The 24,862-nt window shown below is 44.5% G+C and overlaps 3 protein-coding genes across 4 annotated transcripts in view; 2 read left to right on the top strand and 1 right to left on the bottom strand.

Moving 5' to 3' along the window:
• Positions 1-585, top strand: part of ITSN1 (intersectin 1) — a 123,385-nt gene extending 122,800 nt beyond the window's left edge. For both annotated transcript variants that reach the window (XM_082068435.1, XM_082068437.1), the window contains one exon: positions 420-585. In XM_082068435.1, the coding sequence (XP_081924561.1) occupies positions 420-437 (18 nt within the window). In that variant the 3' untranslated portion in view covers positions 438-585. The remainder of the gene's footprint in view (positions 1-419) is intronic.
• On the top strand, positions 452-17,106 carry LOC309447643 (intersectin-1-like). The gene is made up of 9 exons (XM_082068473.1): positions 452-603; positions 1,080-1,148; positions 2,025-2,192; positions 3,925-4,137; positions 4,651-4,772; positions 6,856-6,938; positions 7,038-7,121; positions 7,549-7,722; positions 8,678-17,106. Exons 1-9 carry the CDS (start codon positions 457-459, stop codon positions 8,824-8,826), a joined length of 1,209 nt encoding a protein of 402 aa, XP_081924599.1. The 5' UTR covers positions 452-456; the 3' UTR covers positions 8,827-17,106.
• Positions 17,107-19,223: 2,117 nt separating this feature from the next.
• ATP5PO (ATP synthase peripheral stalk subunit OSCP) lies at positions 19,224-23,075 on the bottom strand. The gene is made up of 7 exons (XM_082065544.1): positions 22,969-23,075; positions 22,663-22,713; positions 22,427-22,537; positions 21,605-21,734; positions 21,376-21,488; positions 19,699-19,785; positions 19,224-19,402 (listed from the first exon to the last, which is right to left on the bottom strand). The coding sequence occupies exons 1-7, from the start codon at positions 22,996-22,998 to the stop codon at positions 19,289-19,291; spliced, it is 636 nt and encodes a 211-aa protein (XP_081921670.1). The 5' UTR covers positions 22,999-23,075; the 3' UTR covers positions 19,224-19,288.
• Positions 23,076-24,862: the final 1,787 nt, after the last annotated feature.

The following is a 24,862-nucleotide window of genomic DNA, read 5'->3' as shown; positions in this document are numbered from 1 at the left end:
CAGCTTGATGCTGATAAGCCTCTTTTCCTTAGGAAACCAGGCTAAAAACTAGAAGTAGCTCTAGGCTTCAAGTAGTGGTAAGGGTTTATCCCTCATTCAAAAGCATATATGTTACTCTCTTTCTAACTAATAAAAAAGGAAATAACATTCCTTTTTATGTTGTGTCTAATCCAGGACTGCATTAAGTTAACGCCTAATAACAGTTTGATGGCCACAACAGGGAAAAGTGTTGTTGGCTGAGGACGCAATCTTGGTTATTGTATTCTTACAATATGCAATAAATCTTAAGGCTGACCTTCTTATTATTCAGGGGTCCCTTTGTGTCAATAATGGATAAGAATCAAACCATTTATTTCATGAATGAGGAATCATTCCTTAGTGGTCTGCTTATAAAACACACGTGACCTTTTCATGTTTAGGGCTTTGCGTGTGCGTAAGAAGATGTCTGGAGAGAAGATGCCGGTGAAAATGATTGGTGACATACTGACAGCTCAGCTGCCACACATGCAGCCTTACATTCGGTTCTGTAGCTGCCAGCTCAACGGGGCAGCGCTCATCCAGCAGAAGACAGATGAAGTCCCTGAGTTCAAGGAGTTTGTTAAAGTAAGGAAAGACACAATCACCATAAATTTTGTACACAGTAAATTTAGCGCATCGTTTTGCTGCTTTGCAAAACAGTCTCAAATAGTGCTCTGTGTTGGGCTAGAATGAAGAATCTTCAGAGTCAAGCATTCATTGAAGGACTACACGTTTTCACTGAAGAAACACATTTTTTCAAGCTATTATAGAGACATTAAATACTTTGTTTAATGATGGTTTTGCTGTAAAATGCTGGGACAGTAACAAACAATGAGTACTGGATAAGTAAGAGGCCCTTCTCTTGTACAGGCAAGTCAGGTAAAAACATGTTGTAAAAATACAAGAAATTCTACTGCACTGACATTGTTTGTGATCCAAGAACAGATTTAGTTGAGGTATGGTGTTGATATGTTACCTTACCTCTTCCTTTCTTGGAGGAGCTCATTTTGCAGGGTATTAAACAAACTGACTAACACCGTTTTACCTCTCTAATGTTTCAGAGGTTAGCAATGGATCCTCGCTGTAAAGGAATGCCACTATCAAGTTTTCTACTAAAGCCTATGCAACGGGTAACAAGATACCCACTAATAATTAAAAATGTACGTTCTTTTGCAAAGGTGTTGTTTTTGATGCTGCTTTGCTTATAGCTTAATTACAGGGTAATTTTCCTATTTTGTCAAGCCCAGTCACTGTTAGATATCTCATGTACCAGGGAATGTGGGGTATCCTTTTATATTTGATCACACTAGAGCAAATGCGGTAACTCATTTGGCTTCAGCAGAATGACTTGATATTTCCATGAGAAACAGAGGTGAAACTTGCACACAAAGAACCAGAAGGCAGCAAATGCTGAATGAAGACTTTAAAATTCAGATGACAGGAGTAACAGGTCAATTTATGCTCATCTTTGCCTTTTTCCACAACATCATTCCCTCCCCATTGTCTTGTAAATGACATTCGGTGTGCAAGCCTGAGTGCCAAATTTTTGCAAGTTACCTTCCTGCGCAGCTTATGATGCTGGATGATTTACAACCCCTTCCTAACTTTCATTTGTTGCCTAATGCTTACCATCCTGAATAATGCTATTGAACTTGGCCCAAGGCTTTCACCAGAAAAAATGATAAATTGGATGTTGGCGTTTAAGAGATTGCTTAAACAGTCATGGTTATATTTCTTTATGTGGCTGGAATTTGCATACTTATGTCAGAAGAGTGAGCAGTGTACTGATGTAAAGGCTCTCCAGGCAAGCATTCATTTCAGGTGTTCACAAGCAGACTGTGAGTTTGTCTCCTATTTTTCATGTTTGTCAAGGAGGAAAAAAATTTGAAACCTACTGTCCAGCTCTGATGAAAACAAAGAAATAAAACAGAAGTGTAGGGCTGATAATATAAATACATTTTAACTGCAGATAACAGAAAAGGCTAATGTATGTTATTTATCTGTAGATAATAGAAAACACTCCTGAAAACCACCCAGACCACAGTCACTTGAAGCATGCTCTTGAGAAAGCAGAAGAATTATGTTCTCAAGTAAATGAAGGAGTGCGGGAGAAGGAAAATTCAGATAGGCTGGAATGGATCCAGGCTCATGTTCAGTGTGAAGGCCTGTCAGAGGTAAAAAAAATGTCCTATCTAGAGTAATGCAAATGTGGGTGCACTTCTTCACCGGTCGGGAAGAAACCATGGCTCACTTATGGCACTGCATCAGGGGACGAACGGTGTAATTAATCAAATCATATAATCTTCAATCCTTTGTTTTCATCTTTCTTTGGCTCCCTTTCACCCCTGCACGTAATCTTTTTTACTGCTTGTGTTATCACCTTCTTTATGATAAATGCTGCGTTTGTTGCCTGCCTCTGGGCTAGTGCCAGGTTCAGTGCTGCATTTTGCAACCGCAACTTTCCAGTTTCATGGCTCTTTATAATACAGTGGTTATTGTACTGCTGTATCTCATCCTGAAGCTATGTCTGACCATCCTGGAGTCCTTTATCACAGAAAATATTTTTTGAGATAAAACCTTGTATGCATTTGGGAAATTCAAGAGTATTGATCAAGTCTCTGTCAAGACTTTCCAGAAAGAATCACTGCCTACCATTGCATATTACTTTTTAAGGTAACAAGCTACACTTCTCTACTGAAACTGTAAAGAAAATACTGTGTTGGTATGTCCTACAAAAGGATGGAGGATGTTTTGGTAGCTTCCCTGTTACTGGTGAAGATACTAGGGGCAGACAGATCACAACTTGATTTTCAAAGTGTGTGTTGAGGTTCAATTCTAGATTTAGGAAAATAAAATAAAATAAAATAAAAATAAAATAAAATAAAATAAAATAAAATAAAATAAAATAAAATAAAATAAAATAAAATAAAATAAAATAAAATAAAATAAAATAAAATAGCACTGGTTGGTTTATAAACTGGAAACTATTGCATTTCATCTTATGAAATGTGTTTCAGAAAGACAGGTATGACCGTTTTGGAAAAGTCAAAGTCATGTTCAGCTGTCTTACAACTACTGCCTGAAGGAAGATGGCTGCTTTTATCTTCTGTACATGATGTCTAGAACATAAAAAATATTACCTGAAAGACCAACTGGATACTTGCTGACACAGTCATGCCAGGAGCAGCCTTGAATCTGTGGCACAGAGGGGTCTGGCCTTCCCCCAGTTTTCTGGCTGAGATGTTTCTAATCTGTAAAAGGAGCCACTCCAGATCTAGCTGTCTGGGCAGCTAGGATGGCAAGAACCATATCATCACCTAGTGAAAATAAACCAGAAAACTCTAGGAGAGGCGAATCCTCTGCTCCTCTGGTAACAACCTCCAGACGAGTCTTAAATTCTGCCAGTTCCAGCCACTGGGCAGCAGCTGTCCTCTTACTCCAGGAATCATGGGTGCACGAAGTCAGGCTGTTTCAATGTGTGAAATTCAAACACAGTTCAGAAACCCAGGCCTTGTTTAGAAAGCTCAGCGTTTGGAGCGGACATTTGCATAGTTACTGCTGATCCAGGACAAGTCATCATCAGCTCAGTTCCGCTCACAGAGATGCATGTGCGTGGCCGAGCAACTCCAAAGGAGGCACAAATGCTTTTGACTTTTCTCTGACTGTCCAAGGCTGTGCCCTGTGCAACTGATGGGCCGATGGGCTGCCTTAAAGTTAATTTTCATGTAGCCTCTGTATGACTTGCACTGCTTTTCATCATGCACAAGGCAGAGGCATTGCTCTTCATCCCCGTGACACAAATTAAAAGCAATGTCAGGACTCAAAACTATATTTGATCTCTTTCAGGGGAACCTCGATTGTTTTACTTTATACAGTGCGTTGTTGTTCTTCTTCTACTTTTCGCAGCAACTCGTATTTAACTCTGTTACAAACTGCTTGGGACCACGCAAGTTTCTGCACAGTGGGAAACTCTATAAAGCCAAGAGTAACAAGGAACTGTACGGCTTTCTGTTCAACGATTTCCTCCTCCTGACTCAGATCATAAAACCTCTTGGCTCTTCTGGCACAGACAAGGTCTTCAGCCCCAAGTCTAATCTGCAATACAAAATGTACAAAACTGTAAGTACCACTCTTAAATAGCAACTAAGATGGCTATATGCTAGCAGACAGCAACTCCCGTACTGGATGTGCAGGCAATATGCTTTATATAGAACAGGTTTGAAAGCTTTGGCCTATGCTGGGGATTCCAGGGACTGGTGGTGAGAAAGCTGGTTGTTTGCTTTAGCGAGATAAGAAAATATGCTTTTGGAGTTTTGCCAAAACACAACAAAAGTCACGTTTATCAGAGAGTGATGGAGAGAGTAGTGTTTGCTACTCTTTGTCGGAAAGGAGGAGTTGCTATGCATCATGAGGCTGCTTTCTTACTTCAGACATGTTCCCAGACTCTGGAGACACCTATATCTTTGATAATAAGAAAATACCAAAAATGACGTATCTGCAGAAAGATGGGAGGCAGGCAGAAGGGGAAAGATACTGCAGGCACAAGATAAACCTGTTATAAATTGCTCTGTGTTTAATGCATCTGTTCAGATATTGTACAGTAGAACTCTAGCTTTGCCTAATGTTTTACAGCCAATTTTTCTAAATGAAGTACTAGTAAAATTACCCACAGACCCTTCTGGAGACGAGCCCATCTTCCATATCTCCCACATTGACAGAGTCTATACACTCCGGGCTGAAAGCATTAATGAAAGGTAAGTACCTGCACAGGCCATGTTCATACTGAATTTGAAAAGTCTAGTGCAGATGTATGTGATGTACACACCCATAGCAGTCTCCAAGCAGCTTTTGTTACAAGACTGGAGAATTCTCTCTGCTTGAGAATATGGTGTTACTCAATATATGAAAAGGAGGGAGAAATAATGTTTCCTGAATTCCAGTAAGACCAACAGTGAAATGCAAGAAGGGCTGATATATAGGCCGTATTTCACAGCATGTCATGTTAGCAGAAGGAAGCCAAAAGATGCAATCCTGTCTTCTTCTATTAACATCCATTTGTTTGTGCCAGTGCAAACATTTGTATGGCTGTATGTTGAATGAAGTTCAGGAAGAGGTCAGAACTTGAAGCAAAAACCTACCGAACAAAACCCAGTTAGTTATAACCTAGTTCAGTTCAGACTGAAGCAGTGAAAAGAATGGCAACCTCAAAAATCTCAGCTAGTGATTTTCATCTCTGCAAGCTTAACTGTGGTCAAAAAGAGAAAGCTGAAAGTCTAGCAAAAAAGCCCCCATAGTATAGACATGGCATTATGCCCACTTGCAAATGTATGGCCTCTAAACATTCTGATGCATAAAAATGTATAAAGCATCTTTGCTCCTTGGCTGCCTCACAGTGTTATTCATCATTATTTATACACATAGTTTTTCTTGTAGAAGATCATACTTTTATAGATCCCACTTGTCCTGTGGGTTGCTGTCTGTACCTGTATGCCACAGAAGGAACGAGCATCGTGGTTAGACCCTTGGTGATGAAAACTGGCACAGCCTTTTCAACTTAAGATCTGTTGCATAAATCAGAGTGCAGCAATAATCATCTGTTCTGCATCAGAGCACTCACCGTGTTGGTCAGAACCATCTATAAACTCTGCACCACATTCATCCTACGTAGGTCGAGAAACTTCAGTGAGATGGTTAGGCACGCTCTGCTGAACCATCAGGGGAAGGAACCAGATCTTCATATGCTGAACACCCTCTCTCCGTTCACTGCAGAGAAAACCCACAGGAGCTGCAACCCAAATTTGGGTGCTGCAGTCAACTGCCTTTGCTTATATGGGATAGAGGCGTTGACTTTCTTTTATGCCAGAACTGCTTACTAAGTAAATGCAGCATTTTAGGTGGTGTACCTTCATGTTTTCATCATTCACTTGCTTTTAATTAAGAGCAACAGAAATAAAACATTAGTATCAATTAGTGATTAATTTACCCATTCAATCCTAAAAGACCTTTATGATCAAAGGCTTGGTATACTTCTGAAGCTGCCATTTACCACTTAGGGCTGAGCTGGAAGACAGAATTGTTCTTAAGTGTTTTATTTTCCTGAACAGCTCTCTGTGCAGAATATAGGTGAGTGTTCGGACCCAAATCCAGGCCAGTGTAAGCAGCTGCAGTGCCCTCTAGAGCAGCAGCTCTTCAGAAGTGGATCCACAACTTTTAGATTCTCTCATTTTGCCTTGACTCAGGTCTCAGGCTCTCTCGTATGTCACAGCAATTCTTCTAACACTTTGAGGTCCCTTGGTACCCCTTCTTCCATGCTTTTTTCCTGTTGATCTTTCCACTCAGTCTCTTAAGTATGACATGAATTCCCAGAAGAACCCATAGATAGGGAACCACAGTCATTCATCACCTGTGTACCCTCTGAGTAGTCTGTGTGTCCCGAGGCTCAGAAGGATTTTGGTATGCAACTTCAGGGAATAAGAAAAGTGGCCATCTCTGCAGCATGGTTGTATCTACTAGCTACAAGAAGTTAGTTTATTACAATAAAGCGACAGGCTTTACCTTTTGGTTTCTCACCAGGTCCCTCCCGCTCATGATTCTTTTGAACTTTCTTTCCCTGGTGGGATCTGCTAGCCTGGGACACTTAAATTATTCTACAGGTGCTGTGATTTCCAGTAAAGTCTCTTCCAGGCAGACAGCTTCAGTGTAGCAGAGCCTGTGATGAGCCAGAGCCCTAGACTGCAAGTGATTGGGAAGGAGGGACAGCTTTACTTTTGTCTGCTGTGCTCCAAGGAGGAAAAATGGAAATGGTATTTTGCAACTTTTTTTCCTTTCCTTCTGAAGGACTGCCTGGGTTCAGAAGATCAAAGCTGCTTCGGAACTTTACATAGAGACCGAAAAGAAGAAGAGGGAAAAAGCCTACTTAGGTACAGCATGGGATGTGGGGGTCTTATCTTTTGTGTTAAAGTCCATGGGCAAGAAAAGACGTTAATGACTTTTCTCTCTCCTCTTTGGTTTCACCACAGTTCGCTCACAAAGGGCAACAGGCATTGGGAGGTTGATGGTGAATATTGTTGAAGGCATTGAACTAAAACCTTGCAGGTCCCATGGTAAGTGCCTTGGGTTTGTCATAATATGCTTTGTGAAGAAGACATTCCTATTTGTCAGACTAACTTCAGAGGAAATTCTGTCCAAAACCTGGTTTTGTTTAACTAGGACATTTTAATGGACTTAAAATATATGAAAGTGATTTTGTGCAGTTCAGTAGCACTCATGCAGTTATCCTGCATGTAAGCATTTGTTTCAGACCAGCTTAGTTTCCACCACTTAAGCCATATCATTAAGCCATGAAGTCCTGAAATAAAGAGTGGAAGGTGCACCCTGCCTTGCAGAATTGTGTCCCTGTTCATTATAATGGCAGTGAGGCCACAGTCTTTCCCCAGTCCATTGGCTTTAGGAGTTAAAAGGACATTTAGGAGGAAGGTCACATACCTAAAAATGCAATTAACTCCTTTCTGTTTGTTTCCATTTTCCCAGGAAAGAGTAACCCATACTGCGAGGTGACGATGGGTTCCCAGTGCCACATTACCAAGACGATACAGGACACCCTCAACCCGAAGTGGAACTCCAACTGCCAGTTCTTCATCAAAGACCTCGAGCAGGACGTGCTCTGCATCACGGTGTTTGAGAGGGACCAGTTCTCCCCAGATGGTATGTAGGGGGCTGCTGCCCTTCCAAGGGTATTTTCAAATCTCCTGTTTTGAAGAGGCACATGCCTGCCAAGGTAAATCATAGAATCAGGGAATGATTGGAGTTGGAAGGGGCCTTTAAAGATCATCCAGTTCCAGCCCCAATATTGAACCCCTTTGCATACTGAGAACCTACTCTCCCTTGCTCCGTAGTGGAGTCATGCTAGTATCAGTGCAAAAAAATAAATGTATCAAGCTATCTCTGGGGTGTTTTGGGGTTTCTTTTCTTGTGCAACTTGACAACAACTGAGGTGTGGTTTGCAATTCTGGGAAGTCTTTAAAAAAAACTCTGGATGCTGTTTGCATATGGACAGATTAATCCAGGAGGAAATGTCTTCATGTTCCTGTAATATGTGACAACAGTGGCAAAAACGAACCCAAGATTCATAGCCCATTCTTATTTAATAACATGGGATAGACATATGGAGCATTGAAGAGTATATTTTGGAGTCATAATCTCTCAGGAAGTATTTGGATAGGACTGTTGTTCATCTGGCCAGCACCAGTTGGCCCATTGACCTTGTCACAAGTGTGTTGCCCTTCTTGGCTCTATCATCTCCAGAGAGCTTCACGCTCAGCTTGAACTGTGCAGCAGCCTTTGGCCTTTTTTCTAACATCTCATAAAATAAATAAGCTACTTAAGCAAGGCAGCTGTAAATTACATTGTAGATTTTTCTGCTTATGGGACCAGTTGTTGTTAATGTCTCTGCTGACTAATATAGTCCAGCTAAAATCCTCTTCTATGCAGACTGGCAGTCTTTGGCCTTCTCTGACTGCAAAAATATAGTTGGATTGAAGACTTGTTTTCTCCTTTTGTTGTGTGTAGATGGAAGCTTAGTTCCTTCTGCAAATTAACATTTTTTTGCAGCATAAAACAGTTCTGTCATTTCTGAGTGTGCTGTCTTTTTGCATTTCAGACTTTTTGGGCAGAACAGAGATCCGTGTGGCAGACATTAAGAAGGATCAGGGTTCAAAGGGACCAGTTACAAAGTGTCTCCTTCTGCATGAAGTCCCAACAGGAGAGATAGTCGTCCGACTAGACCTGCAATTGTTCGATGAGCCTTAGAAGGAAAGGGACCCATGTTTTATTTGTCTGAGTTCCCTGCAATAGGTGTCTGCAGAAGCTGTCACAAAATCCTTATGGGTGTGGTATGAAACTACTGCTTGCCCTTCTCACATAAGAGGGTTATCAAAGCAAACAGGAGCATCTTTGTGCCTTGATAATTCTCACTGAAAAATTAATCCCAGTTTAGTGAGGAGATGTCCCTCAATTTCTCTATGTGGAACTTGACGTTAGTTTCCTGGGTTTATAAAATAACCTGGTTGTTCGTTGTGCTCCAGTTTGAAAGGCTGGCAAACCACATAGGTTGCTGTACTTGCTCCAGTTACCCTACTCTTTAATTTACATGAAGAAGGCAATGTTGGTATGTTTTGGAGGCTTTCTGCAGGGTTTTCCCCCTTAAGGAATTCTGTGCCTGTTGCTCAGCAAAGTGATGTCTAAATGTAATGTGAATGGAAGGAGCAGTTACGCGGTAAGAAGATCTTTGAAGATCTTCATGGTGGTACTGAAAAGACTTAGAAAATAAATAGTCTATATCTATAAACAGAGAAGATTCTATTAACATACCACTTCATGACTCATGTTGCCCCTGAAAATAAAAAATGTACAAGCCTTCTGCACAGAGATGAATTGCACTCCAGAAGAGTTCACCCACTCGGTACCTTTGGAAACTGCTGTTTTCTATAGAACTGTAAATGCTCGGACAGTAAGTGAAGGATTAAACATAGAGCCCTGCTGAATGTTGTGCTACTACCACATCAATACTACTTGACTACTGCTGCCTGATTGCGTGACCACAGATGGATTATTTGTCGCTTGCAGCGGGGAAGAAAAAAAAATCACAGCTCTAGCTCAGGAAGCTCATTTCCACCCTGCAGAGTCTAGTTTGCAAAGCAGTCAGTGGTGATCGGTTATTAAATTGCACCATGCCTGTGCTTGCCATCGTGTTGCTGAACTCAGGGCAGCAGCGCAGTGCAGCTCATGAAGGTGTTGGTGGCTCAGCCGGGGTGGTGGCAGGTTTGGTGGCAGCGATACTGCCTGTGACCAGAAACAGAGCGCTCATGATGGTGCAGAGTGGGTAACCCCGAAGGAAAAGCCTTGTCATCTGGGGGAATGCCAGGGCTTGTGTATCCACTTAACTCTACGAACACACACGTATAGGCCCACATCCAGCAAACTTTCCCCGTTTGGCAAAGCGCCCAGCTGTAAGCGCGCACTTATGTCTTGTCTCCCCTAAGCACAATGCGTAAGTGCTTTGCTGAGTCTGGACTCGAGCAAGAACAGACCCCTAAGAGTAAAATTCCTCTTTGTTCTGCTTGGATTCATTTTGTTCATGACCTGTCATGCATACACTGGTATTTTTGTAAGGACTTTATTTCTGAATGGAAGGTGTCAGCCTGTTTCATTAGCATGTGAACGTTCTTGTGGAGCCTGTTGTTAGGTTTTGGTGTTCCTTGCATGTCCATTCAGTACTGGTTTCCACCTTTCCTGTATAGGCGGTGTTCTCTAGCACTAAAGTCTTATTGATTTCCATTAGGAAATTAGGATATATTCATAACGGATAGGTAGATACAGTATGGTAATAAGTGTAAACTGTGCTGGGAAGTGTCTGTGTATTATAATTTCCTATGAGACCACTGTAATGTTTCAAGCAATGGGGAAAAAAATGTATGTTGGAGGGACAACAAAGTTTACATTTCATACTTTTCAGAATCGCTTTATTATTTATTTATTGAAGATAGTGTAGAATTTTGTATCAGAAATGACAGACATACTTATGTATTTTTTGAAACAAAACAGAGATACACACTTTAGTTAGAAACTTTCAACTGACCACATTTTAGAGGGAGTTTAACTTCCTAGGCATGCGTTTGTTTACCACTAACTGGCTGAAAACACAATTGAGAGAACTTTAAGTTTCTATTTTTCAATGTTGTTAAGAAAATGGTTTCAATTAAAATATGTAAATAGTACTAAACCCATGCTTTCCTAATTCCATATCAATACATTTTATTAAATATAACGTATATGAAAATACACATTGTTGTGGTAGGATAAAAAAAAGTGATAAAATCTATTAATGGAGTAACATTAAATGTCATTGTCTAACCTTTTACCGCTGTCCTAATTTTACTCGGTAGCTGTAACTACAATGATCATTCATTTCAGCATTTAAAAAGTAGCATCACTTTTTTAACGGTATCATTTCACCAGCATGAATTACAATAACAACTGAATAGACAAACGGGACCAAAAAGACAGTGGGTGCAATGCAGAAGTCCTGGCTGGGTTTTTGAAGGGAGCCTCAAGGAGCTGCACATTCCTCTGAGACTCAGCTGGTGTTGGAAGCAGAGGACCCGTAGCCGCAGGGGCTCCTCTCAGACTGCGGCTGTCACCAAGGGCGTGTTCGACTGCACCGTTTGGGGAACTGTAGCAGAACTGAGCATCTTCTCAACAACCATCACCTGTGGTTTCCCACTTACCCTCCGTGCATAGCAAGGTTTAACTCTCGTTAACGTCAGTAGGAGTTACGCAAACATGACGATGATGAAAGGCTGGGGTTTGGCTCATTAACAGCTAATACATCTCTCATAATTAGTCTAATCCTAAAAGGGAAGCTTTTCCTAATCCCTGTGCGTCGAGGACAGAATGTGTATATACCCTTAGAGCCACCTGACTGGGCACTGGGATGTTGCTGTTTTCTCACTTGCTCGCCCTCAGTGCTCTGTAGCAGATTGGCACCGTTGGCTTCCCAGATGGAACTGCTTGTCACCAGGGTCAGGCAAAGCTGCTCAGAAACCCACTGCCTCCTGCCTGGTTTTCTGTCTTCAGGAAGGCTGCAGTTTTGCACAACGCTTTGCTTTAACTCTGTCGTTGTGCAAGCTGCGTGTTTCTGCTTTTTTACCCACCGTAGCTGCACAGACCTCCCACTCATCCAGGACTTTGTACTGTACAAGTTCAGGCCTTTTACTGAAAAAAAGAGAGTAATCAGCTGCATTCCTACCAGCGCTTTCATAGAGAAAACTGCAAGCTCTCACAGACTTTTTTAAATGCCACCTGTGTTTTGAAGAGTTTGGGGATGGGAGAGGCATGCAGCAACACCTAGGAAGTTAGGGATCTCTTCGTGTATTTAGAAAGTCAGCTGGCATTACCACAGCGTGTGAAGGTTGAGCCGTCCTCTTACAAGGGCCATGTGCTGGCTGTCAGTCCAAACTCTGCTAGTCTGTGCTACTGGTATCGAATACCTATATTTATGTAGACCCTAGTTTTCAGACACTGCTTATTGATCTCTGGGTATCTGCATAAAATAGCACACCTTAGCTCACAGGTTCCTTTCCAGCCCCATCAAGATGTGTGTAATTTTTTTTTTCCTATTGTTATGCAAAACAACCACAAGAACAAAATTGAAGCCCAGGTGATAACACTTGGTCACATTTTGGACTGAGAGAGCAGATTCATGCGGATATAAGCATCCTCACTAAAATGCAGAGGTTGTACACATGTGTGTTGTGGAGTTCTTGGATTTGCTGTCTGAATTTACTTTGGTAAAATTCATCCTTGGAAGAGAAGCTGAGTACAAGGTCTCTCCATCACTCATCCTTAAAATGAGGCACTGGTGAGATTGAACTGGTGCATGGGCCACTGGGACTGGCCCTTAAGATGGGGTTTCATTTTCATCTTCTTGCAGAATCTATTTTGGAGAAGACATTTTGCTTAGAAGTTATTCTTCAGCATCAAGCTCCTTGGCTGGCAATGAAGCATTTCTAAAAATAATGCTGTGCATTTTACTGTGCATTTGCTGTACATTTACTTTTTTGTGCATTCACTGCCTTCATTGAAACAGTGCTCTTGCTTTGGATAAACTGGGAAAAAAAAAACACCAAGAGAAGAAAGATCAAAATGTGCAGCTGTGAGGAAACTTGCAATGGAAAGAGTTGCCCTGGTGGTTTGGTTTCCAAGCTGTAATTGTGGGAATTGCATTTTTCTGTTAGGTACATTAACTTTAGCAAGGAGAATAGGGTTTCTCCCTCATGCTTCCTTGGGTTTACGTCTTGCAGTAGAACTGAGTTAATGGGTCAGAAACTGGCAAGGAACACCACCTCTTTTGGAAATTATTAAAATGACTTTTGCCAGATGCTGGTAGCTGGGAACAGGCAGAATGTCAATGTTGTTCTGGCTGCAGACAGGAAAGGATACTAAAGGAAGCTTTTTTTCTTTTTTTTATTTTGAGAGAGGAGTTTACAATCAGAGCCACAGTCTCACAGCAGAACTTCTATCATCCAGGACCCTAAGCATCCGTAATATAATAACAGTGATTAATAACAAAGCATGTGTTTGTCCTCACCCTGGGAGAGCCACATCGAATTTAATGCAGTTCTGTATGGAGTTTGCATGGACTTTTTTATAGAAGTGGAGCTTTTTGGTGTAACAGCCCTTACACTCCTCTTTCCAGGAATTAGCTTCTGAGATAGACCTCTGAGGTGCTTGGGCACTGTGTTGTTTTAAGATGCTTTCACAAGGACTCCATAGGTTTGTAAACATTGCTGTCAGGCCCTTCCCTTCCCTGGTGCCAGCCAGGCAGCGCTCACCACCACCCAGGAGGCAGATGGGTACAGCCCCTTTCCATAAAGGCAATGGGCTGCGCCAGCATCCATGTGCCGGTTTTCTATCTCTCAAAAGACTTGTTTTCCCAGCCTATAGTTGTATGAGGGGTTTGCCAGCAATACCGTTATACCTCGGCAGGGTGGATATCTGTCCTTTCACCCGTATCCCCATTTAGGACCACTCCATCATCACTCTGATGATTGCAGTAACAACCAGCCCAGTCTTGCTGATCTGCCTCTGCCAGTGTTTTCTCCCCACAGAAGGAGTGAGTTAGCCTCTCAGAGGTGCCTCTCGGGGAAACCACCTCAGCTCATTTTCCTCTGCGCTTGGTCAGATGTAGCTGGAATTATGTCATTATGTCCAGGGCAGGTTCAGCTCCCCTGGCACCTGAGGTCACAGCCATGATGCCCTTCCCAGCAGTTCCGGGCTGTGAGCTCCCGCTGCCCACACTGCAGCCTCTGCTTCATGGCCATTTGGGTTGAGGCTCATGTTTGAGATCACCCAGGTCCCCTCCCAGACATGATTTTCCCCACCTGCTGAGCCGCTTGGCTTCCTCCAAGCCAAACACCAGCTGCATTGCATGGATGAATGCTGCGGGTGACTGGAAAACGCATCTCACTGCCTTGCTCTGCTGTGGTCCCACTAGGTTTTTCTCCTGTGTGTACCTTGTGCGTAAACTGGTGCTTCTGTTCTGTAGTTAATTAAATCCTTTGGAAAGCATCACTCTTTCATTACCTTTGAACCCCAACTCCCAAAGCTCAGCTGTGTGAAACAGTGCTGTTTTAGGGACTCCTTTCCAGGTTTCTCCCTCACAACTCATCTGGCAGCTGCCACCTCTGCCTCAGCCCCTGGCACAACCAAGCGCTTCAGCAGATCCTTGACTTTAATTCGTGCCCCAGTTCAGTGCAAAGGCATACATAAAGCCAACCGGGTGCCTATGTGCTTTGCTGGGGACGCAGGGAGAAATTCAAAAGGCTTTGATAATATAAGGCCGACATGATGACGTTGGTTCAAGCTCTGTAAGGATTGGAAGATTGCAATAGAGCAGCAAACAAAGAGTCAAGATTAAGATGAAATACAGAAGTATCTTGTAGTCTTTGCAGCTGGGTCTGTTTTCTTGCTCATCTTTTGAAAGTGGTTTTAGCCACCGAACTCACCAGAATTATATTTACAGGGCAAATCAGAATTCTCACACTTACAGATTGCAACACACTTGGAAACCCTGTAAGATAAAAAAAGACCAGGCTGGCCTTGGCCTCCGTAATACCCAGTACCTTGCCAAGCGTAGTGCTGGTAGAAAGCCAGTCTGTAAAACCCTGAGAGGTTGCACAAAGCTAGTGAGTTGACTTGGGCATCTTGAAAGACAGAGTATATTGCTGAGCTGACACCAAGCCAAATAGCTGACACATTACAGAACTTTTTTCTACATGCACTTAATTATTATATATTTTTCTCAACATGAGGTTTTATGAGGGAACTTTTTAAACGTTCATTTTACAATTTTTTTACCCTTTAAAAATAAATAAATCACTTTTTGTTACATGTGAGTAGGGTTGGGGGAACATTGTGGATAATGCAGGTTTTGTAATATTATTAAATACATTTTCAAAACTAAGATGTGACAAATCCAGCCTTTTACTGCAACAGTGGTATCTAGCTGTTTCATTCTGCTACTGTGATATTTCAGTTTGTTCAAATCTAGCAGTCAGAACCCTTGAAACACAGAAAAGCTGGGAATTAGGTTGAATCACCTTAGCTTCGAAGGGTTTGCTCTGTATGTACATTCCGTATGTATTCTGGCATTTGTTTAGCCCTAATATTATTGTCCTACATACATATCAATGTATCTGTAGTTAAATACATGCATATATGTATATATATGTGATTATTTGTATATATAATATACAAATGCAGCTATGTTATTGTTGTCAAATACTAGGTAAATCTAACAGGAAAGCGTTTATAGACACCCAGTTTTGTTTGTTCACTTAAATTTTAAAATAAGGACTGTCCTTGGAAAATTATTTTTCTGTACATAGGAGGATATATTTAGGACCTAATGTAAAAGAACAAAGAACTGCAGTAACAGTGTGTTGAACTAGCCTAGTTGCTTGATAAATTTGTCAAAGGCTCTTCAGCTGCGGTAGGTGAATTCCCTGTGCTGCTTGTAAAGCTGCAGGAGCATCACTAACCCTGGATTTAGCGGTCGATTCTGGGATCTTAATATATTCTGCAAGCAGAGGGAGCTGGTGCTTCCTCTGAGACCCCTGTCAGACACCCAGGCAGCAGCTCCTGCCCACTGCGGTGAGCACAGGTGAAATGGGAGGGCTGGCCTGCAGCGGAGGAGGGGGAAAAGGGAAGAAGTAGGGGCAGAGCTAAAAAGTAAGAGCTTTGTGAGCAGGAAGATCTCTGCTCCCCTCAAAAAATGTGGGTGGGTGACCATCAGGTGATGGATTGGAAGGGAAATCCCTCCCAGCTGTGGTGGCTGCTCCATGCAAAGAGCCTCATTGTTGTGACCCGTTCTTGCCAGGAGGAAGAGGGAAGGTTGGTTGTGAGACTGTAGCACCTGTCCAGGTGCTTGACCAACTCACTGCCTCTCCTCTTGCTCCCTCTTGCCTCCTCTTGCCACATTTTTCAGGCTCTCCGAGGTTGCACCACCACACTCACCCCACAATGGGCTACTTTTGGGGTGACCAGGCAGTATCCTCTGAAAGGTCACACCGGTGTGCAGGGACCAGCACCAACCCCCCTTGCACTGTGTCTATCCATCCCACCCAGGCGAGGCCCATCACAAGCCCCCACTGCAGGTACTTGAACCCCATGGTGAGACAACCCTTAACACAGGGGGAAAGGCAAAGCCGCCCCTCATGGGGCAGGTTTTCCTGGAAGGCTTTGGGTTTGTTAACTGCTTGTGCAGAATGACCCTATTTCAGTCCTTGAGCTGCCAAAAACTGATTCAGATTCCGGCAGCCTTTGCAGGCTGTCTAATGGGTACTTTATACTTCATGTTGGTAAGAAGTTGTCGGGAAAAAAAAGACAGCTGTAGGATTTTTTTTTCTATTGGTAATACTTAGAATTGTGGAATCCTCTGCTGGTGGTGGTGTTACTTTGTAGTGCACTTTTTGGTGCCAAAAAAATTGTATCAATTAGTTTCCTTCTTTTCTTTTCTCCTTAAAAAAAGGAAGTATTGTACTGTCTGTAGTACTTATGAGATCCTAAAAATTACAAAGGCATTATAAAATGTTATGTGTATGTCTTAAGACCTGGCTGAATAGGAGAAAAAGTTACTTTTTTTTTCAGAGAAAATGGAATGAATTTGTATTGTTCATCACATTTAACTATTCTACAGTAAAATGTTCATACCGTGAAGTTGGTTCTTTTTTCACAGCATTTGTAATAGGTATAATGAATAATTATGACTCAGACACCACTGTTTCTCATAAGGCAATTTCAACTGCACTTGAGTTGCCCTCAGTGTGTTGTTTCCTCAGCCACTCTTTGTTAAGTAATTCGATTTACAGACATGGTCCAATTAAGCAAAAGTCCTTAAAACATGTTCCCCTGTTTGAGGAATTGTGCCGCTTCCCAGACTGCAGTCACCGAGGTGGAAACAGCCCATAAGGTTTTAGACTGTGCGATTTGTTTGACACAGACAAGACTGTGGTTGTGCAAGTGAAATTATGCAAGAATAAATTCATTTTTTTAAAAAAAGTTTACCTGCGTACTGTTGCATTCTTGAGAAGTCCTCAAGAAGAGTGATACGGCATCAGACACATGCTGTAAGTCTTCAGAAGAGTATTTTTGACACAGGGACTACATAGGTATAAGCAAAGTGATAGTCTCAGAAGCAGGGGGAGAACTCCCCAGCATTTCATGCCTGACACATGCCACTTTTCATTTCTGCAACGTGTTGTATGCGTTTTTTTCAGATTTGAAAATCAAGAGTTAACCCAACGTGTAGTAAGACAGCAAAGATAAATTACAAAAAAAACCCAACCCAACCCAAACCAACAAAACCAACCAACCAACAAAACCCACCACCCAAAAAAAAAACCAAACCCCAACCAAAGACCGTTGCTGAACAGGCCAGGTGCCATTACTTTGTGCATGTTGTAATGTCACACAGGCCCTGCTCTGTGGCCCACAGCAATGTTTACGCAGCTTGTCAGCAACCGCCTGTGGCTCTCCTGCCTGAGAATATAAGCAATGCTCATCTCTCCCCTAATTTTTGTTAATAATCACCAACTCTTTGGCCAGCTGCCCTGAGGGCAATACCCTCGGTATCTTGGTAAACAGTGGGTCCCTTTGCCTAGCTCAGCATCTGCTCACATATTTTTTTTTACAGCTGGTTTGGGGCTGGGTTGGCAGAAGGGGCAAGCACCAGTTCACGGACCAGAGCTGCTGCAGTGGTGACACAGGAGGCATCAGGAAGCTCACCAGATGTTTGGGGCTGCTTTATCCACATTAATCCAGCTGTGCAGGGGCCAGCGTTCCCACTGCACAGCACTGAGCTCTGGAAAACATTGCCTCAGGTACAGCTCGATGCACCCCACTGCTCTTAGAGAGCAGCACCAGGAGTGGAAAGTGAGGTGCAGGAGGCCCCTCTGGGCCACCTGCTGCCCCATGGCCCACACACCCTGCCCCTCTGTCCTGCCTCTGAGCCTCCTGGGAGTCCCAAGTGTCACCCACCCTCATCACTGACCCCTCAAACTTCAGCACTCCCTTCCCTTTCCCAGCACAATCCCACTCCACCCCTCCTACTGCCACCAGAACAAGCAGAACTTTACTCTGCCTCAGGGGTTCCCGGGCCATTTCCATCCACCACCCCCTGCCCCAGGAGGGCTGGCAAGAAGCCAAACACAGTGACGGCTTCTCTATGTCCCCTCCAGGCAGGATGCAGGGGCAGCAGCTCTGGGGGCAAGTGTACTTCCAGTACCAAGGAAAGCAGAGGATAAATGGTCTCTAATGGTCTCTCTAATAAAAATGAAAACGTGGCTGGTTAACAGGTTTCAATAATGCAACTGAAATGAGCTCTTGCTACTGGTTCAATGGCTCACCCCTGCAAGAATGGTATCCAGCAAAATTAAGTCAAATGTCAGTTCTTGATCAAGGACCAACAGGGAGAGACAGGCACTTTACACCCATTCATAGGCCTGTCAAAGATCATCCAAGTAGAAAACAGAGACTTAACACTTCGAGACATAAAACAGACACTTATAAATGCATGCCCTAATGCTAACCAAGAAGCACGTACAGCCACTCATGACAACACTCCCGTAATACTTGCTAGTTGGGAGCCCCTGTCCTGTTCCATTTTTGTATGTACTTTAATGTCACAAACACCTCAGCCCTTCACCAGTAAGCTTTTAGAGGGTGACTTCAGTTTAACGCATAAACAAAACTCTCTCTCATGATACAGATGTGGAAGTAAACTGGGCCTGCTAAAGCGTTCACTGCTGAATGTACCGATGACACAGTTTTAACAGCCACTGTTGTGTTTCTGAAAGCATCTACTGAAAGCATCACTGTTCCAGCGTTCACACCTTCCACACACAGGCACAGCACATGTGGCAGCAGTACTGTTGCTCCACAGTCCTGATCACATCCTGAGCAAAAGCTTTCTCTGGAGACTGACAGAACCTCAGCAGCAGTGACCCCATTTATCTGCTCCTAGAGAATTACTTTCCACTTCCTTCAGAGTTCACCTGCATTTGGGATAAGCTAGATTTTCAAGCTGCATCAGCTTCACCACCTTCCTGCCTCAGTGCTGTTTCCCAATCAAAATACTTCACACCATCTATTCAATAAGTAATTTTATTGTTTCCATCTGACAGATTTCACTGCGAATGATGAGGACAACTTGCTAGACAGTCTCTCTCATGATTTTGGTGAGTTTCTGGATCTTTGACCTTGTTGACATGTCCACATATTTCTCCCCAATGTTGACAATCATGCCACCGAGGATTGATGGATCAGTCTAAAGAAGAAATATGGAGCAGAAATTCTATTAGAAAAATTTGTTAGCCTACTATAGTTTTTACACTAGTAAAAAAACCCTGCTTTTAAGAGAGACTTTTTTTAAGATAGCTTTGCAGTCACTGTATACCAAAGTTAAGATTTTAGTAATTAAAGCATCATCAGGTCTACAAGAAAACACAGAACGATGTAATATGACAACTGGATTCAGTCATATTTTTTTTTAAAGATCAGAGAGACAGATGCCCAGCTTAACAATAACTTGATGAAATTTATTTACAAATCAAAAATTCAGACCTTGGTCTCCAACTTCAAGATCTCTCCCTTAGCCAAGAATCCATTCAGAGCACTTTTTAGCTCAGTGAGGCTGGCATCATCCAAGGGCTGAAAAATACCAACAGAAGACAAGGAAAACAAAGGACTTGAAAATATTAAAATAATATAACAAGAACCTAAATTTTCCATCCAGATTCTTCTAAAGACAGATACTTTCACCAGGAAGGCAGATTAAGAAGCCTTCTTGAAGAGGAATAACCAAAGGACAATAGAGAAACAGCAGTCACTTTGTGCCCTCCTGATTTTATGAGACTTTGTTATTTGTGCACATATTCCCAGCAAAAGTTTGATGCTGACACCTTCAGATGCAAAGCATCAGGAACCCATACTTGCCAAAGGAAGCACTTGATGGAAAACCTTGAGATCAACTTCACAGCAGTGTTCAAGCTGTACAATGAAAGGTTAATTTTGCTGCTTTTAACAATTAAGATCAGGTTGAGAAGGAATATGGTTTCATGTAAGGCCCTGGGCAGTGACTGAAGCCACTGGCAGTGAGCTCCCAGCCCTGCTGCCGGCTTGCAGAACTGTTCCTGGCTACGTACACCTCGCTCTGTCACCATGAAAAACCCTGCATTCCTGTGGGAGAAACACGGGGAATGTGTCCTTGCTTCCCCTAGAAGTTGCTCAGACACCACTGAGATAGCAACAAAAGGCACTTTACCAAGGAGTAGCACCTTTGTGTTACTGGCAATTTAAATAATTTCTATTTAATAGCTAACAGTTTGACAGCCAAAAGAAACTAATAACAACAAAAGAAAAGCAGCAGGAAAGTAACTTTACGTATGAAATATTTAGGAAAACTTATGGCAAGTCCACAATGGGAGTCCACATGACCCTGAAGGCTATCAACCACACTGACAATCTGTGCTCATGGCCTACAGGGAACCAGTGAATCTGAAGCAGATCAGTCTATTTATTCATTCCAGGTAGGCAGTTCACTGTAGCCCTACCCCAGGGCTATAGATTAACACCACGTACCTGGCTGACCAGCTTGCTGCTCTAACAGACCCAGGCATGGATCCATTAACAAATAAGTTACTGAAGAGGCAGAGCCAACGTGCCTCCAGCCTGATGTTTACAGCTCATGGAGACACCACCTTCCCTCTTACCTTCCTGAGCACCAGCCAGACCTGCCTGCCTGCTGCTTTTGAAAAAGTCTCCCTAGAGTTTTGTACTTAGCCATTGTCCCCACTACTGCAGGTGATGAATCAGGTAACTGCTTCCCGTGAAGCACAGCACCACGCACCACAGGCATTCCCAGTCCTGTCAGGTGTCTGCCTTGCTCTAGCTAATAGCTCATCTGTTAGTTCTGACTTCATCCGTATGATCCTGACAACAGAAATAAAAACAGGGGCAGTTTTATCTGCAGACCAGGCTGACTTTTATCAGTCACTGGGTTCACACACAGGAAAGATGTTCCTTGTTAAGCTGAGATGGGAAGAATTGGTTTAATTTTTGACCAGTAATTGTAGGATATAAAAAACCTATTTGCAGAAAGACTTTCATTTTGGTAGACGTGAGATATTTCCTTACTACTCGTATAGCAGATACTTAAACTACAGAGAGCAAAATTAAGCTAAAGAAGTTTGTTTTTTATATTGCTACCTGTTAAGCTTGATCTAGAGGTTCCTAACTCACCTGTGCGGTGGTGACTGAGCACAGCACTTCTCCGCGGTATGCACTCATGATCTTCCCAAAGGCAGAAACAATGTCTGGAGTGTGACGCAAGCGACCATTTTCAGCAAGCAAATCTAGAGGAGGTAGATATATTGAAAGGGTTTAAAGGACCCACTAGACACAGATTTGTTTATCTACCAGTAAAAACAAGTAGCCTCAGATGTTTTTCAGAATTCAAATGGTTACTCACTCATCAAGTTGACAGTAATAGGGGACATCCTCTCTTTTGCTAAGGCATCATTCACAGCTTTTTGTTTCACTGTGCCCTTGGTATGAGGGTTCATAACAACACTGGATAGCTTGGGGTCCTTCAAAAGAGTCTAAGAACATACACAAACAACATGACAAAGACCAGGACTTTTCCAGGCACCACAAGGCCTAAGTGGCCTACCCAAAGCAGGCAACATGGTCATTCATTGAGCAAGAATCACAGAATCACGGAATGGTTAGGGTTGGAAGGGACCTCTGGAGATCATCCAGTCCAACCCACCTGCTAAAGCAGGTTCACCAGAGCAGATCGCACAGGAATGTGTCCAGGTGGGTTTTCAATGTCTCCAGAGCAGGAGACTCCACAGCCTCTCTGGGCAGCCTGTTCCAGGGCTCTGGCACCCTCAAAGTAAAGAATTTTCTCCTCATATTCAGATGGAACCTCCTGTGCTTCAGTCTGTGCCCACTGCCCCTCATCCTATCACTAGGGACCACTGAAAGGAGTCTGGTCCATCCTGCTGACAGCCACCCTTGAGAGAATAAAGGGGTCGGAAGGAGATGGGAAGTGAAATGGCAAATCCAGGTACAGCTTGTTTACAATGCTTCTTTTAGAGCTGATGCTCCTCCTGCATCACTTCCAAGCAGCTTAACACCGGGGGCGCAGTGCAGATGACAAGCATTCCAGGCCAGCTGTCAGTGGGAGCCCCACAGCGTGCAAAAGCTTCGCCCACCACCCTCCTAACAACAGACAGCAGGCGAACCCCACCACCCCCACCACCCTGTGCGAGCTTAAAGAACACTTTACCGCTACTCGGCTCAGCTCCTTCTCGATCTGGTCCAGCTTCTTCTGCTTGCTGGCGGCAGAGTACAGAGCCGTGGCATAGCGTCCTTCCAGCCCGTACACCTGGATGGGGGGCTGGGGGCGAGAGAGTGGGCGGGCGCTGAGAACGGCCCAGAGCCAGCAGCTGCTGGCCAGGCCGGCGGCCCTCGCCGGTGACCGCCCCCCCGCAACCCCGGTGACTCCCCTCCTGCCCCCCTCACCTTGACCAGCTTGGACACCGGCCTGGCCGCCGACGTGCTCAGCTGCCGCACCTGCGGGGCGAAAAACGGTCGCCGATCGGCACGCGCCTCGCGCCACCAACCGCCGCGCCCCAACCGCCTCACGGAAGGGGGGGGCGCGCGCCAGGGAGTCGCGGTTAGGGGGCTTGGGTCAAAGGTGCGAGACCCCGCGCGGGCGCGAGAGGTGGGCGAGGGCGCACGCGGGACACAGCATTTCCCGTTGCTCTCTCCCCCCTCCCACCCAATACCTCGCAGGAGACAACTTTCCTCCCCCCGCCCCAACTTCACCTTGAGGGATAGCCCCGCCACCGCCGCCATCTTCCCCGGCCGCCGCTCGAGGTCACAGCTGAGCCCGGCCCCCGAGGCGGGGCAGCGCGCAGGCGCGGGGCAGCCCCCGCCCCCAGCCCCGCACCACCCACCGCCCTTCTGTGCCGCGGGGCGTGCTGGGAAAGGTAGTTCTTCGGGGCCGCCCCTTCCCTGCCGCGCTGCCTGCTGGGGGCTGTAGTTCCTGAGCGCCGGCAGGAGACGCGGCCCCCGCCTCCCCTCACGCCCGCCCCCCTCCCGCACCGCCCGGGGTGCCTCACCCCAGCGTCCTCCGAGCAGCCTCGCCCGGCCCTGCTGGCAGCTGGGGCGAAAGCCAAGCGCACTGGAACAGGCTCCCCAGAGAGGCAGTCATAGCCCCACGCCTGGCAGTGTTCAAGAAGTGATTGGAAAATGTCCTCAGACACATGGTGTGAATTTTGGACTTGTCCTGTGCAGGGACAGGAGCTTGACTCTTATGATCCTTGTGGGTCCCTTCCAACTCAGGACATTCCATGATTCTGCAAAGAACGTTTAAGGAAGAACTGTTGTTTTCACAAACTGGGGACCTGCCGCCTGACCCCAGCAGGGGGGAAGGGCTGGAAGACATTGGACTATGAATCCTTAATGTAAAACACAGTCTCTTCCCGAAATATATACTCATACCTTTATATATACTGATACCTGTATTTACAAGTTAATTTAGGTGGGAGGACCGAGAGACATCGGACTATGAATCGTTAATGTAAAACACAATCTCTTCCAAGGAATATCTACCGATCCCTGTATACATACTGATACTTGTATTTACAAGTTAATTCAGGGGCAAGTGTAGCCAAAGTACCAGGAATCCATATCTTAAATAGACTGACAAGGGGAAGGGTATTGTATGTGTCAGGGTAGTCTGTAAACGCTGAAGTACCCAACCTGTGGGGAACAGGGTAGGGAAACTGCAGCCAGGATTTTGGAGGGATAGGGGCTTTTTGTCCTATTCTGTGTGCTTACCTTTAGGTAGAACACCCGGTCTTGCAATATCATTATTAAAAAAAATTGCTTTGCTGACAGATCCTGCCTGAGCCTATTATATTTGCAAAATAATTGTTTCCTAGAATTCAAGGGCACCTCTATTGCCCAGCAAGCCCGTGGGGTGAGGCTGAGCTCCACAAGGGCTGCTGCACACCTGCGCTCCTCCCACAGCAAGCTGGTGCTTGGCGTGGGCTGCTCTGCCACAGGTGAAGGAAACAGGAGTGGGGTGCCTGTGGCATACCTCCCCTGCAGCGGCTGGAACTCTTGGTGAAATGACCCTCTCACTGCCCCTTCCCACACCCTGGTGCTGACGGTGGCCTTCCTCAGGCAGACAGACCCTGGCAGCGTGGGGCTCTGAAGAGGAGTGGAGTGACCAGGGCAATGGCTCCCTTGCAGGCCTCACCCCAGCCTTTGGCTGCCCTGCACATGCAGAGTTACACCCGGCTCCTCAGCTGGCTGTGCAGCTGTTTGTGGCTTTGCAGACAAGAGGCCGTGGGATGGGAAGAGTGGCCTGGGCCACAGGGGCTCCTTGGGGGCTTTGCAGTTGTAACAGGGTGCAGCAACCCACCACCCTTTCCCATGTTCCTGTGAGGGTCCTGTAACTCACACACACACACGCATCCCTCTGTTCAGATGCATCAGGAGAGCAAGTGTTGCACAAGCTCTTCAGCAGGGAAAACGCCAGCTGTGCTTTCCTCACAGACATTTCTGCTGCCCTCTAACACAGTGAAACTACCTCTGAAACGCAATGAGCCATTTCCCCGCCCTTGGATAAACTAGATCCAAACGTCTCCTGGGGCGAACACACAGTCTTCCAGGTAAAGAATAGCATAGGCAGCTCTGACTTTGTCAGTGT

The sequence above is a fragment of the Streptopelia decaocto genome, assembly GCF_964273445.1.
Source record: "Streptopelia decaocto genome assembly, chromosome: 1".
Lineage (NCBI taxonomy): Eukaryota > Metazoa > Chordata > Aves > Columbiformes > Columbidae > Streptopelia > Streptopelia decaocto.
This window is presented reverse-complemented; position numbering and strand designations above follow the sequence as displayed.